The sequence below is a fragment of the Centroberyx affinis genome, unplaced genomic scaffold (genome assembly GCF_046629955.1).
Source record: "Centroberyx affinis isolate AG114_WGS23_722 - 3 ecotype Tasmania unplaced genomic scaffold, CSIRO-AGI_Caff_v1 ptg006006l_1, whole genome shotgun sequence".
Taxonomy (NCBI): Eukaryota; Metazoa; Chordata; class Actinopteri; order Beryciformes; family Berycidae; genus Centroberyx; species Centroberyx affinis.
Window position 1 is genome coordinate 133898 of NW_027283055.1, and position 14573 is coordinate 148470.

The window sequence follows — 14573 nt, forward strand, 5'->3', positions numbered from 1 at the left end:
ACAGAGAGGCAACAGGGAGAAGAGAGAAGCGACGAGAGAGCAGAGAATTAACGTTAGCGAATTCAGCTGTGCTAGAATTAACGTTAGTGATTTGAGCTGCAGACTTTTCTCATCTAACGCTGCACAGAAAACCAGTTTAGAACATTAGAAATGCCTTTTTTAGACGACTACTTTTCCTTTTATACTTTAAGTCAATTTAAGACCATGTACTTTTATACTTCGACTTGAGTAAAGGAATTGAAATGGTACTTCAGATTTTATCAGTTTATTTTTAGATGAGTATTCGCTTTTTTACTTGAATAAGGAATTTGCGTACTTCTACTACCTCTGTTGAAGAGTAACTAAACCCCGAACCCAAATCTGTGGTGAAGCATTTTTACATTACATTTACATTTACATTATCCAGCTGTGAATATTGCAAGAGACATAATGACAACAGTTGCATTGCATGTTTTTAAAGAGTAACTGAACCCCAAACCCAATGCTGCGATGAAGCCTGACACCTAATGGTGAAAAGTAGGGTACTGAACTGGCCATCTGCTATTGGCTGGTCTTTGAGCCAGGTGATGTCTCCTATAGAGTACAACAGGTGGTGACATCACCTGGCACCAAAGACCAGCCAATAGCAGAAGGCCAGAAGGCCATTATGTCTCTTGCAATATTCACAGTTGGATAATGTAAACGTCGGCTGCATGAATCATAAGCAGGGCCTCTCCAATAATATAGGTCAGCACCAGGCTCTGAACACACACTATGAGCACTCTGGCTATGACAGGGGCCACCTCTACCCGGTGTTCCATACCAACACTCCATGTGCCATGGAGTCCACCTTCACCCTGACCAACGCGGCCCCTCAGGGCGGCCGCTTCAACCATGGCCAGTGGAAGAGACATGAGAAGGACCTGGCTTACACCCTAAAGAGTTGCACCACGGCCAATCTCGGAACCCATCATCTATCGGCCTGACGACGATTAGACTCTTGGGGCGACGGCCAATATGTCGGGGTTTCCGGCCAGCGGACATCCGGGCCAAGACTTCTTCTTCCGTGCGCCGGTCATTGTTTACAGTCCGATTAGCAACTTGAGATGCGAGAATGGAGTTGGAGTTGAGAGACGACGTCTACGACCGGATTAAAGTGATACTTTTTGTAGGTGTTTTAGGTCCAGACAACATTTCGGCTAATCTCTATAAACAGATATCAGCATATGAGACGTCGTCTCGTCTCTCAACTCCAAATCTATTCTCGCGTCTCAAGTTGCTAATCGGACTGTAAACAATAACCGGTGCACGGAAGAGGAAGTCTTGGCCCGAATGTCCGCTGGCTACACCGGAATCCCCGAAATATTGGCTGTCGCCTCCAGAGTCTAATCGTCGTCAGACCGATAGACGATGGGTTCCGAGATTGCACCACAGCCTATGTAGTTACCGGTGTGATTCCTGGAAATCAAATGATTCCTGCAGCTACAGCTACAACTACAGGACGTGTTACGGCCGAAATACATGGGACACGGACACGACGCGTCACGTAGGCGGGGCGGAGCGGGTTTTTTTTACCTGCTACACAGACTCTGTCTTTGTAGCGTGTGGTTGCATGGTTTTCTGAGGAGATATCAAGTAGGATACTTTGGTTTGGTTTGGAAGTATAGGCTATATTAACTGGTATTGAATTAATTAACTAGATCGTTTTAACTACAGGATCATGGATACACATTGATTTGATTGATTTATTTTAATGTGCAATGTAAAAACACCCACAAGGTTGCTCTGCTGCGTCACATTGCCTCTGGTACAATGAGGTATTTATTTTAATCATTTTTAAACAGATTGTACTCGTTTTTTACACAGTTCTATGGAGTTTTTACCTGTTTGAGGGCCGCGTAGCCGCGTGTAGAGGGGAAAAAATAGACCAGACGCGCAAAAATAGAGATGAGCCGCGCGATGCCCGCGCGGGTGCGCGCGGCTTCCGTGGTCCGTGTAGCAGCTTCAGTTGATTATTATGGACGCGCTCTGTTGCGGGCATTCCGCGGCAGACGTGTCGCGCCGCGTCCGTGTCCCATGTATTTCGGTCGTTAGGGTGGCTGAGTTTTACTGAACCGCCTCCTGTTGAATTGACCCTAATGAGAACAGTCAATCTTCTTATTTCATTGGGCCTGATCAAAATGGTATAGTGCAGCCTGAGACTGTCACGGGTCTAGAGGCTAAACTGCGGAATGCCTATAATGACCAAACATTCACTGTGTTCTCTGGGAAATGCTGATGCAGAAATACTCAATATGATGAACTACGGTAAAGAAATTCACTGTTACTGATGTACGGTTGTGATCTCAATTGAGCCTCTGATGTCTTTCGTTTAAAAATAAAGCAGTGTGGAGTGTGTGGAGTTTGTGTGTTCTCATTGTGTTCATGTGGATTTCCTGTGGGCGGTCTGATTTTCTCTCACAGTCCAAAGACATGCAAGTTAGCAGGATTGGAGACTCTAAATTGTCCATAGCTGTGAATGTGAGTGAGTGATTGTCTGTCCCGAATAAGCAGGTAAAGGCAATGAACGAACATTATGCAACAAAACGTTCTGTATGTGGAAATGGATTTTCATGAAAATGTAAAAAAAAGTCTTCATCTTTTCCCATAAAAAGATTCTTAAACTATAAAGATATTAAATAAAAGATATTTAAACTATGAAGAAATTATGGAGAAAAAACATGAAAATGTTGTATAGCTACAATTAAATGTTGTTGTTGTTTTTTTTGACTAATTATACTTAGGTGCAGCCATTATGAACTTGACTATTTTAAAGGCTAAGTAAAATATTAAAATCTCCCAATATCAACACAAAATGTATATGAGATTATTCAGGACAAGTTGAATTTTCAATATCTGTAGCTTTGCAGTAAAGGGTTAGTTCTTTTTGGAGCACATCACTTAACTAGTTGGTACTTTTTGGTAATTCCATAACCAACTTATTGTTATTCTAATTATTAACATTTCATGCTGAAGAAAACAGCTGCTTTCAGCTATCATCATACATTTTCTCCACAAAATTAACTTTTCTAATTGAATTTGTTCATGGGTGTGACACACTAGCCCTAGGATCCCTTTGTGTTTGAGGTGGCTTTTTTGTCTCAGCATTGCAATGAGGGATGTATGGGAAGCAGTGGTTGAACTTTGTATCTATGAGGCAGAGGAAGACAGATGGCTGAATGTAGTCCACTGGCCCACTGGTCCCAGTCTGAATGCACTCTGCTACCCAGTCAATGGGGGCGGGACAATGGATTGTGGACACCCTCCTCCTCTTTATCACCATGTGTCAAGGTCGTCAGCTAGAATAAAAAATACAACTTCGGGTATAAAAAAAAAAAGGTAATGTATACCCCATAAACTATGGGTTTTCCCTCAATAGCATAAGTAGTGCTTATAGCAGTCAGTAAGGAAGTTGTTGCACATGCACAGGGCTTTTCACACAGCACATTCTTAGCCTAGGGTTATCTTAACCCTGGGCTAACAGTCAGCCCAGGGTTAGCTTAACCCCTGTTCACACACATAAATTTAACCCATGGCTAACTCTTAGCCCAGGGCTTACTCACATCTTTATTTTCTTTCGAAGATTAGGCTCGAGAAGCCTACGAAGTGTGTGGTTGGATAATTCCTCTATATGGACTGTCAGGTAAACTCAGGTGTCGGTATCAGCTTCTTTCTAGAGCCATCATCTTGCACCAACATGCAACAGTCCTACAGGGGGAAATAGGTGTAGAAGAGGCAATTTCTCCACGGACAGTAGCCTCAATAGTCCAGAATGCAACGCAGCCACAAGACAAGTTGTGGAAATGGAAAAATTCAGTGCCTGGAATGCACTGAACAAATTGATATCCAACAGTATAAGTTCAGAACAGATTCAATTTTGGGTGAAACAGATCCCACAGTAGGCTAACTCTAATCACAGTTACATGTTGCCATTGATCTACAGAAGCCATGTGTATGTGTGTATGTGTATGCTATGAACAAATGAATGAGCAGAAACAGATGTAACAGTGTACTGAGGTGACCTGTCACCTGTCACTGTTCCCACTGTCTCATCATCATCATAAGGCAGAAGTCTATTGGAAATTGAATATATTTACTGCAGTCTTACTGGTGAACTGCAGAAAACCTCAGACTGGCACCATTAGCACCAATACTAACCCTTCTAACAAAACGTCAACTCTGCAGGCAAACAATGATGACATGACAAACTAGCTACGCATGAAGAGGAAAGTCCCCTGAATGTTTGCAATTCTACAACTAAATGTCCCACTTGATAGAATGACTTCTTTATTGTTCCGTAGTCTTCAAAACAAAATGTGCATTGCTTCAAGTATGTAAACAAAACGATTTCTGTAAAGGGAAAGTGGGACTCATTCTATTTGTGTGCTGGTTTGGCACACATGTATGAAGATAAACGTATACACAGCACACACACACACACACAGTCTTACTTATGTCACTTTTGGGGTATTTACATAGACTTACATTCATTTCCTGGAGACTTACCCTAACCATAACCATAACCACTACTTGCCTAAACCTAACCCTAACCCTAACCTTAACCTAACCCTAACCTTAACCTTAACCTAACCCTAACCTTAACCACTGACCCAAAAATCAGCTTTTTACCAATTGGGGACACGGCTTTTGTCCCCAATTGCACAAGCCGTCCCTAATCAACTAGTCTGGTGTGTGTCCCTGAAAGTGACTTAAGTCATACCCACACACACACACACACACATAACACATAACCAAGGTGGTCCAGGAGGGCATCAACTAGCTCAGGGCCCGGCTGGCTGCAAAATACAGCGTGAACAGCCAGCCGGAAGACAGAGGCATCCTGGGAAGACTAAACCTGTCGTCTCTGATCTCAAGACACAAAACAAAGTAACAACAAACAACACACTTTTGCTTGGTAGTGATGTTTTCATGTACTGGTGGTAAGGAGGGATTTGATGCACCGTTTCACCTACCTGTACTCTGTTAAACAAGTGAAAGGAGGGTTGTTGTAGCAACTGGATCAAATAAAAAAATAAGAGTAATGGTAGCAATGATAATAGATACAAATGATCCAGAAGTGCAGAAGACAGCACAGCAGTTGCAGCAGTTAGGGCTTTTCACACAGCACATTCTTAGCCTAGGGTTATCTTAACCCTTGGCTAAGGTTACCTTTAAGGATAAATCTGTAGTAAATTAATCTAATTGTTGTATTCACCAAAAATGTTATTTTCACTGCATAACATGACGAATTTATTGTTTTGTTTTGTTTTGAACACCCCATTATACTAATTTATCATTGCTGCGGGGTGAAAAACTTAAAAAACAATATCAGCTTTTCAGGACCTTAGAGAACAATCTTGTTTTTATCTTGATGGAAATGCATTTCTGAGTTTAATGTTTAATGCTTTTTTTTTTAAGGGAATAATCAGTCCAAGGGATGAACACTCTTGAAACGGATTTGTCCGATTCAACACATCAGTGTGTCTAGTTTGGGACAACACACCTTTGAGCTACTTTCCAACACATCATATACAGTATTACTATCACCATATGTTGTGTCCGCGTGTGTTTCAATTAACATAATGTGTAGGGGAACAATGAAATTAACACAAATTAGCTGTGTAGCCTAATCCTTCAATTGAAGTTAAGACGTAAAAAATCACCAAAATTGGGGTTATGGGGTTTTTATTATTGTTTTTATTACTTATTATTATTTTTTAACCCAAACGTGACAATTTGTACGCTTTCTAGCCTTCTCACTGGTCATGGAATTTCTGGACTATCATGGAATTTAAAGAGGTGTATTCCAGACAGGGACAGTCAGAGAGTTTGATAAGTTCTCTGGGGAAGTCAAGGAATATTAGGGAACTTTACAAATGGGTCACGAGTTTCCAATTTGTCTCACACATTCATTGCATTAGATGGTTTAAGAACAGCGCTCTGACTTAGTTCTAGAAAGTCAAGGAAAAGCCGTGGAATTTTACATCAGGGCCACGGTGGGAAGGGTTTTATTTTTTTATTTTTTTTCAACAAAATCGCTCAACTTCGGAGCTTTTTCCGGCCGACCTTGACAGCTGATTGGTTGGGCGTTGTCAAGGAAACGGCGGGACACGTCGATGGAGGGGACCGAGAGGAGGTTCAAATGGAAGAAAGCCAGTATGATGGAGAGCAGGGCGGCCAGAGGAAGCGTTTAAAGGACGTTATATTCCTTCCTATAGGCGAACCCTTCTCTTCCCTCCGCCAATAGAATGCGAACTTTATCCGCAGATATAATGGCGCTGATAACACCTGTGTAACTTTAACTTTGGGGATCTCCAGTGCGCAATTCTCGCAGCTCCGGTGATGGAGTTGGTGGCGGAGCGCCCGTTTCAGCGCCTGGCCAAGCTCTTCATCCTGATTGGCTTTATGGCACTCCAGAGCAGAGCCATCGAGACCGGTAAGGAGACGGACACCGATTTTAAACACTGATACCGGCGTTGATTCGTGCGTCTTGTCTCTTGTTGCCATCAGTCTGACGCAGTGACTTGTGTGAGCAATTTATTTCTCAGTGCCCGGCACGGCGCTCTAAGTGCGCTGGGCTTTCTTAATTCTTCTTCTTCTTCTTCTTCTTCTTCTTCTTCTTCTTCTTCTTCTTCTTCTTCTTCTTCTTCTCCTTCTTTTTTTTCTTCTTCTTCTTCTTCTTCTTCTCATTATTATTATTGTTAGTAGTAGGCCTAGTAGTAGCCTAGTAGTAGTAGGCTACTACTAGTAGTAGTACTAGTTTAATCAGCCAAGTAGATGTTTTAGTTAATTTCATAACAGTTTGGATAAGACATAAGACATAAGACAGTTTATTTGTCATTGTAGGCATACAACGAAATTGTGTTTGGTAACTCTCAGTGACCAGCAGCAGTAGAGAACAAGATAAAAACAAGATAACAAAATAAAACAAGATGACAAGATAAAAACAAGATAATAAAAAGCACAACAAGTTAGATGTAGCCTATGTAATAAATAATAATAAATAAGTTGTTGGATGATGGATTTTAGAAAATGCAGACGATTTGATTTAGATTTTGATATTTGATTTTCCTTCCAAAAAGACTCACACACATACTGTGAAAAATGTATATTATTATATATATATATATTTTTTTTTTATTTTGCTTTATGAGATGTAAAGAAGTAAGACACAATATTTTCTCTACTTTACAAAATGTAGGCTATGCAACAGTAATAGCCACTTATAAAAATTATATTCCAAACTAAAGGATCAAATCATCTGTAGCCATAAAGCATCATAACAACAAGTTTAGTATTTAATGATTTTGAAATGAACTAGGCCTGTAACAGTCAGGAGCCATGGGACTCCATTCACACACTGCAGCCTCATTTAGGCCTATTTGTTCATGCTTATTCATTGTTCTACTCTACTTTGTTTGCATCAGAGGTTGGCATACAGCAGGATTGTTCACTGAATGCAGTCACTCAACTTGAAGTCTGAAATAGTAAAGTGTGAGCTTGCACTGAGTCACAAACATGACAGGATAACACATAGACGGCCAATGAGGCAGCTGCCCTTTCCAGACAATGCTGTCTCAGAGGCATTTTTCACTACAGTGTGCCATCCAGGACCTTGACCCATCCCCGCCCTCTGCATTTGCTTTCTGAAACGGACTCAATTACAATCATAGTGTTTAAAAGTGTTGAATTTTCAGCTTGTAAAAAACCTTTACTGGGGACATGGCGTCCTACGGCCATGCATGTTTTGGACAGTGTCCCCCAGGCATTGTATTTACTTGTGCAGTGGAGAGGGGATGAGCGGTTTCCCACCAACAGGGGCTCCCCGGCTTTGGGACATTCCTGGAGGTCAGTGCAGGAGGATCTAGTTGTCTCCCAGGGAAACGGAGCTAATAAACTCCAGGGGTGGTCGTAAATTTTCTCATTATTTGGCCTGCAGCCCAGAGGCAGGGTGGGGTGGGGGGCTGGGTGGGGGCTGCTGGAGCAGGATCTGCCCACCCCATCTGTCCTTAGACTCTCTCGGGATGAGCAGGGAGCTGCTTCTCAAACCATGACCATGCTGATCATGTTTGATTTCACACCCTCTAACAGACCAGATTCACATTCAACATCTACCATTGTGCTATAAGGGAAATTCTTCCTGGCAAACCTAAAACTTTAAACATCAGAGAAGGTTATTCTTATTCATATTCTAAGGTCAGTTAACTCTTTTCAGTGTCCCCATTTGTGTGGTAAGATTTTGTTTAGTTTAGGGAATATTGAGATATAGATGAAGCAGGTATCAGGGTGGCATAGACCAGGAAACCGTCCTTAAGCCCCTGCAACAGTAGGCATCCACCCTGCTGAAGTGTCCATGAGCAACTCAGAGGCCCAGATTCACTAAATGTTTGCGCAGGGAGAAGCGCCATATCACCAACATGACCAAATCACAATGCCATGCGCTGGCCTATACCCAGGAAATCCTTTTCCATCCTAGGATGTCAGCTCAGATCAGAGAATGTTCCAAGTATAAAGGGCGCACAGTGCCAGCCTTGGTAGATTAGTGTTACAGGTGAAGCTCACAATTTACGCTTGCAAGCGGTGATGAAGGAGCTTTTTGCTTGCGCAGTGCTCTTTTTTTGTGCTACAACTTGATTTGCATACATTTCTTGGTGAATAAGACAAAAAACTCTTTATTTGTGCTCTTTAGCTCAACTAACGTGCAAAAAATGCCCAAGTTCACGGTACAACTGAGACGTTATCAGATCGTCTCCAACTGCGGATCCCATCTCCGGTGTCTTTTCCCCATTAGTGAACGTGGTGGACTTCTGCGGCCAGACTATCCGGGGCGACGGCATGATCGTCAACTCGCACCAGGAGTCCAAGAAGTACTACTTCGTGACCATGGGGACCGACTGCCACCTCACCATGCAGGCCACTTCCCCTAAAGACAAGGTCCAGTTCCACTTCCGCTTCTTCCTGGTCTACAGCTTGCTGCGAGTGGCGCCTCTAAGTCCGGCCCCTCTCTTACCCGAGTCCCCTCGTGGCTCCGCCCCTCTCAACCCGCGACTGGAGCCCACGCCCGGCGAGGGTCCGGGGGATCCGTGCCACGCCGGCTCCTACATTCAGTTCTATGACGGTCGGGACAGGAACTCGCCGTCCATCGGGCCGCCGCTGTGTGGGAAGAGCCCGCCCCGGCCGGTGCTGTCTACAGGGAACTACCTGACCCTGCGGCTGGTGACCCGGGGGACTCAGCCCAGAGTCGACTTTGTAGGGGACTTCACCTCATTCAGGCTGGGTAAGACAGACAGAGACACGTCCATTTATGCTATGGATGCTTGGGGTCTCACAGGTATTTTGGGGGAACGTACGTAAGATGATGGAAGATGAAACTTTCTTGGAGTTGTTACAGCAGTGAATAGTTCTAAGATAAGAAAAAATAGAATATAAACAAGAATAGAGCAAATTAGGGGTTTAAACATAGCAACAATTCCAACATATCAAGAACATATTGCACAGAAATGAATGAATGTAAATATGGGACAAAATTGCATTACAGCATTGTGAGGGTGTGCAAAATAACAGCATTAGGCTGAGACAAAGAAAAAAAAATGAATGAAAGTATAGAATATGAAAATATACCAAATGATACAAATAGCAACATATATGCATTGTATACGAATGAGAAAGAATATGATAAAAAAAACCACCTCATGATCATCTCGCTTTTTCATTCTTGGGACCAATGGAGCAGATTCTGCCTCAGGGATCCACATCTGAAAATACTTTTTGTCTTCATCGTTATTTATTTATGAATTTCACAACTTTCTTTATCCTTGGTGGGGGCAATAAAATCCAGGATTAAAATAACCATGTGTACATATTTTCTTGTTACTCCAACTTCTGGTAAATATAATAATGGCAAAATTCAACTATAGTGTATGTTGCTGGGGATCCTCTCCTTAAATATCCTTGTGCTTTGACAACAAGGCTCAGGATAAGAATAATGTTCTTCATGATATTTTGCAAATGTAAGTAGTTTAGTTAAAAGTTGAATTGAATTAGTTAAATTGAATTGAAGTTAATTCCTCACAATACTCAACCATGAGTTAGTCTGAAACCTCCGGTGGAAAAATGAGTGAATGCAATTGAAAATGCAATAACTTTAAATTTAACCACTCAAACAAAATCAAATTCTATAATATCCTCATTCAATATTCTCTATTTATATGTATATCAATAGAGGAAAATTTGAATGCGTACAATATTAGACCTTGAATGCTGGTTGGCTGCTCCAAAAAATGGCTTAACAAAGTGTGGTTGTTCATTAATTCATTGTTGTCATTATGTGACACCCAAACAGCAGACTAGATCTTTCTACTCAGGTATTCTCCTCCTCTGTTATCCTCCTTGATGGTCTCTCACTCTTCAGGTTTCAACCAATCAGAGTGCAACGGTGAGCCCTACTTCACCTGCAGGAATGGGAAGTGTATCCCACTGAGCCTGGTGTGTGACGACAAGGGCATTGACAACTGTGGGGACGGAAGTGACTTGGAAGAAAACCTGACCACCGGGTGCAAAGGTCAGTCAGGTGATTGAGCGGTGCATGCTTGTTACGATGTCGATATCCAAACTTTAAAGGATAAGTTCGACAATTTTGGACCTATACATAATTGGCTTCTTACATACAGTGCCTGTAGTACTTGGACTCACAGAGAACATTGGTGGAACTGTGTCATGTTTACTCTCAGCTCCCCTGTGGAGCCTACAAATGGCTTTTTTGAAGATATTTTGACAAACCCCATTTGGACTCATTGTTAGCAGCAAGAGGCCTAGCAACGGAGCTCACTGTTTCAACTGATAGTTGACTCTATTCTCTGTGGTTCCAAGTACTACAGGTAGGTAAGAGACCAATTACATATAGGTCCAAAATCGCCAAACGTACCCTTTAACGTACAATAAAATGGTTTCTCCTACCCTAGCACCTTGATTCTCTTTATAATATTGGATCCAAAAATCTTTCCTTTGTCAGCAGGTCAGATTTTACCCCCTCAGCCTCCACCGCTGATAGCAACCCCACCCCCACCGTTTGTAAATCCGCCCACAGTGCCGATTTCTCCGCATATGAACTGTGGCATGCCAAACAGCGCACCCAATCATGAATCAGCAACAGGTGAGCGGTGACATACACCAACATGTGCTTTGTCCCTATCTCACAATGGTGTTGCTACTCGATACTGTAATTCTCATGTGCTTGGTAGGCAAAAGTTCCACTTTGGACAGGAATAAATCAATGTGTAATGTACTGTTTGGGTCTTACAGTCAGTTGGTACGTACACAAATTAACTAAGTGTCCATTAGGATGCAAAGTGGGTCTATGACGGGCGTAAAACTAATGGAGGTGACCACTGAGTTGTTAATTTCATCTAAACACTCGGTGTACACCAATAAATGGTGATGGATTCTCACGGCTGAATGTAGCCTTTTGAGTGATCTGTCTGTATTCCAGCGCCAGAGGTGCAAATAGAGACTGTCTGGGCTAGGCTGTCAGCTTCTGATTGCTTTTTAGACCGGGCCAAGTCTGGGCAGAGAAAACAGCTATTCTTCTATTCTGTCTTTTCAACTGGGAGTAGCAGAGAGGATTCACATTCGCCTGCTGTGCAAACTGCCAGCTGTTTACTAGCTGAGATCCATTTGAATGCACCTTTTTCTGCCCAGCCCGAGGGGCCACAGGATGAATGAATAGACAGATCGATTAAAAGCCAGAATCTGATTTTTCTTGTCTGGACGGCCACAGAAGGCAGTTAGTCTAAACTAAATTATTGTGCAGCAGGTACCAACTGAGATTTGCCTGTTGGCTATTGGGGAGTTCATTGTATTTTCTATAAATGTGAATAAATACTGGGACTTTAAAGAGTATGTGGGCTCCAACCCCACCAATATTTGAGGTTGATTTATTTCATGATAACAATCTTAAAAGGCTGTTTAAGACTTACAACCGACTTATAAAATGCGTAAACTGTCTGTCCACTTCTATAGGCCTATGTGTTATTCTTCTGCCCTATATGTATCCTCTATACTGCCTTCATACCTCTATACTATATTACTATACCACGCTATCAAACTACAGTGTGGTGAAAATCCTTGTTTCAAGTTTTACTTAGCTATTAATCTTCATACCATAGCTGTGAGTTTTTATATAACTCCCATAATCCTGTTCTTGTATGCGAATTAATTTCCATAACGCCACATGACAGGAGAATTAAGTTCTGCATTATTCATCTATTAGTTTGCATATAGACACGTACTGCCGTGGTATAATAAATCACATTGGTGTATGAGTGTATGTAATATGCTATAGTATGTTTGCTTGTTACTGTATTCTCCATAGAAAAGATCTACTAAGGAGCCATAGCAGAGATCACTTTCTGATCATTAATAAGGTCTCTTTGTCATCACCACAAATGAGCCATCTGTATACACTCTTTATTTCACTTGATTCACACAGTGGCCAAATTTGATTTATGTCATAATTGGGAAACTTAACTGTGAAGACAACACGGCAGACAGAAACACACCTGGTTCACCTAACCCATAATGTTAGCTAATATAAGCAGTCAGCTACTACATGTTGGTAATGTTATATTTATCTCCAAATCAGCTAAGTCAAATTCTTATTAATTGTCAGCATTAACATAAGTAATCTTCTAATATTATGTGTCACATCCTATAGTGGTGTGTCGTTGACGGTCAAATTGTTTTTGTTAGCTGTGTCTGCTAGCTAACAGCAACATTAGGGGAATGTGGCTGTTTAAAACCGATACTGTTAAAACTAATTGTCTGCTACGACTTACACAATTCAACCTGACTGGTTTGGAGATAGAAAGTTAAAAATAGCTAACGTTATAGCTAACGTTAGCAACATGGATGTTCCTTTAATCCAGTTGCTATAGCCTTTGATTTGGACCTTCTCCAGCTCGGCTCATCTCTGAGCAGTACTGAAGGAAAATTTTAGTGTAGATTTTAAACTTTCTGTCCAAAGACCCATTGAGTTTGCATCTGTTACCATCTTCTTCACCGTCTTCCAGATAGGGGCTGCCCACCTTGATTATGACTTCAATCAAATATGGCCACCACGTGAACACAGGGAATCGTTGTTTATGTTGTTCCTTTCTCCCCACTCCTCCCCAGAATCCCCCGGCTCGGTGTCCCTGCTGGCGCTCTACATCATCCTGGGTGTGGTCGCGGGCGCTGTGGTGCTCTGCTGGTGCTGCTGGTCGCCCGGTTGGTTCCTGTGGCGGGTCAGCGTCTGCCGCTTCTTGCCCTGCTGCAACTCGGCCTGCGCCTCCTGCCAGCTCTGCGCCCGCAGCTGCACCCACAACAAGGAGCACCGGCCGGCTAAAGTCACCCCGCACGCACCGGTCAACGGAACCCCAACGGGCGTGGTAACCGCCCCCGACAGCACCGACGAAAACGTTACCACTGTGGCTGTTTAGAGCAGAACGCTCGTCCGGTGTGTCGGTGGCGGCCCGCCGACTGCGAGGCGGTCGGTGGCGAACATGAAAAGCTGGTAGGCAGTTGCAACAACGAACAGGAATCTTTTTGGTGTGTTTGAAGGTTGGGCTGATGTGTTCCGATACTATGGCATGTTGAAGTGAATGGAGGTGAATGAGTGGACCTCTTACTATGGTGTGCATGCTTTAAATGTGATATGCAGGAGACGAAGAGACTGCTGTCTTTATGTTGCCGTGGCTGTTGTGAAGAGAAGGTAATGCAGGGTACAGTATGTATTTGAAAAGTATGAATGTATTTGAAAGATATGAACAAGGGTTGTTTTAGCATCACACATAACAAAAATCTCCTACACAGCACGTTTTGCCTGTTTAGAAATAGTCTCTTACACACTATGGCGGCAACACGCACTGTTTAAGAGACTAGAGTTTCAGAGCTACAACCCTTTATATTTGGCCAGTTTTCAAAATTGACAATGATTTTCAGTTGTATGGTTCTGTGTTTATTATAAACACTGGATCTTTTTGTTCTACCTTATTTTAGATGTAAGAAGTAGATGTAGGAATGATTTTTCAGCAGTGAAAATGCACTCGTGTGCGATGCCGTGATCAGAGCTTTGACCAAAAGTGTGACTTGGATAGGGTTAGCTCTGGTCCATGCTGGGGAAACAGCCCCAACAACAACAAAGTCAGACTCCTGGTGACAACAGCTGTTCTCCCTTGGAGTAATTCCTTCAAACTTTCCACTCTTTCTTCCACAGCTCACTTCCACTGTTGTCCCACACATAAGCCTCTTACTCTGTGTGGAGGTTGGACTGGTTGAGCATGAAATGACAGATCCTGGGCAGTGGCCTCTGTAGAAAAAATGTATTTTGTGGTATTAACTTGTGGGCACAACATGCTATTGTGTGCACACATTATATACAATATGCACTTGAGTTGCATAAAAAGAGTGCAAATAGATATAAAACATGCGCGTGTAATGAGTTCATATATAGAGCCAGTGCAGTCGCACCAACCCCATTGCAGACCTTGTTGACCGATACTCACGTACTCTGTTTTTTA

At 42.5% G+C, this 14573-nt stretch overlaps 1 protein-coding gene across 1 annotated transcript; it reads left to right on the forward strand.

Annotated features, from left to right (window-relative positions):
* Positions 1-6360: 6360 nt before the first annotated feature.
* Positions 6361-13493, forward strand: ldlrad2 (low density lipoprotein receptor class A domain containing 2). The gene is made up of 4 exons (XM_071547534.1): positions 6361-6454; positions 8810-9295; positions 10430-10579; positions 13189-13493. Exons 1-4 carry the CDS (start codon positions 6361-6363, stop codon positions 13491-13493), a joined length of 1035 nt encoding a protein of 344 aa, XP_071403635.1.
* The last annotated feature ends 1080 nt before the right edge of the window (positions 13494-14573 follow it).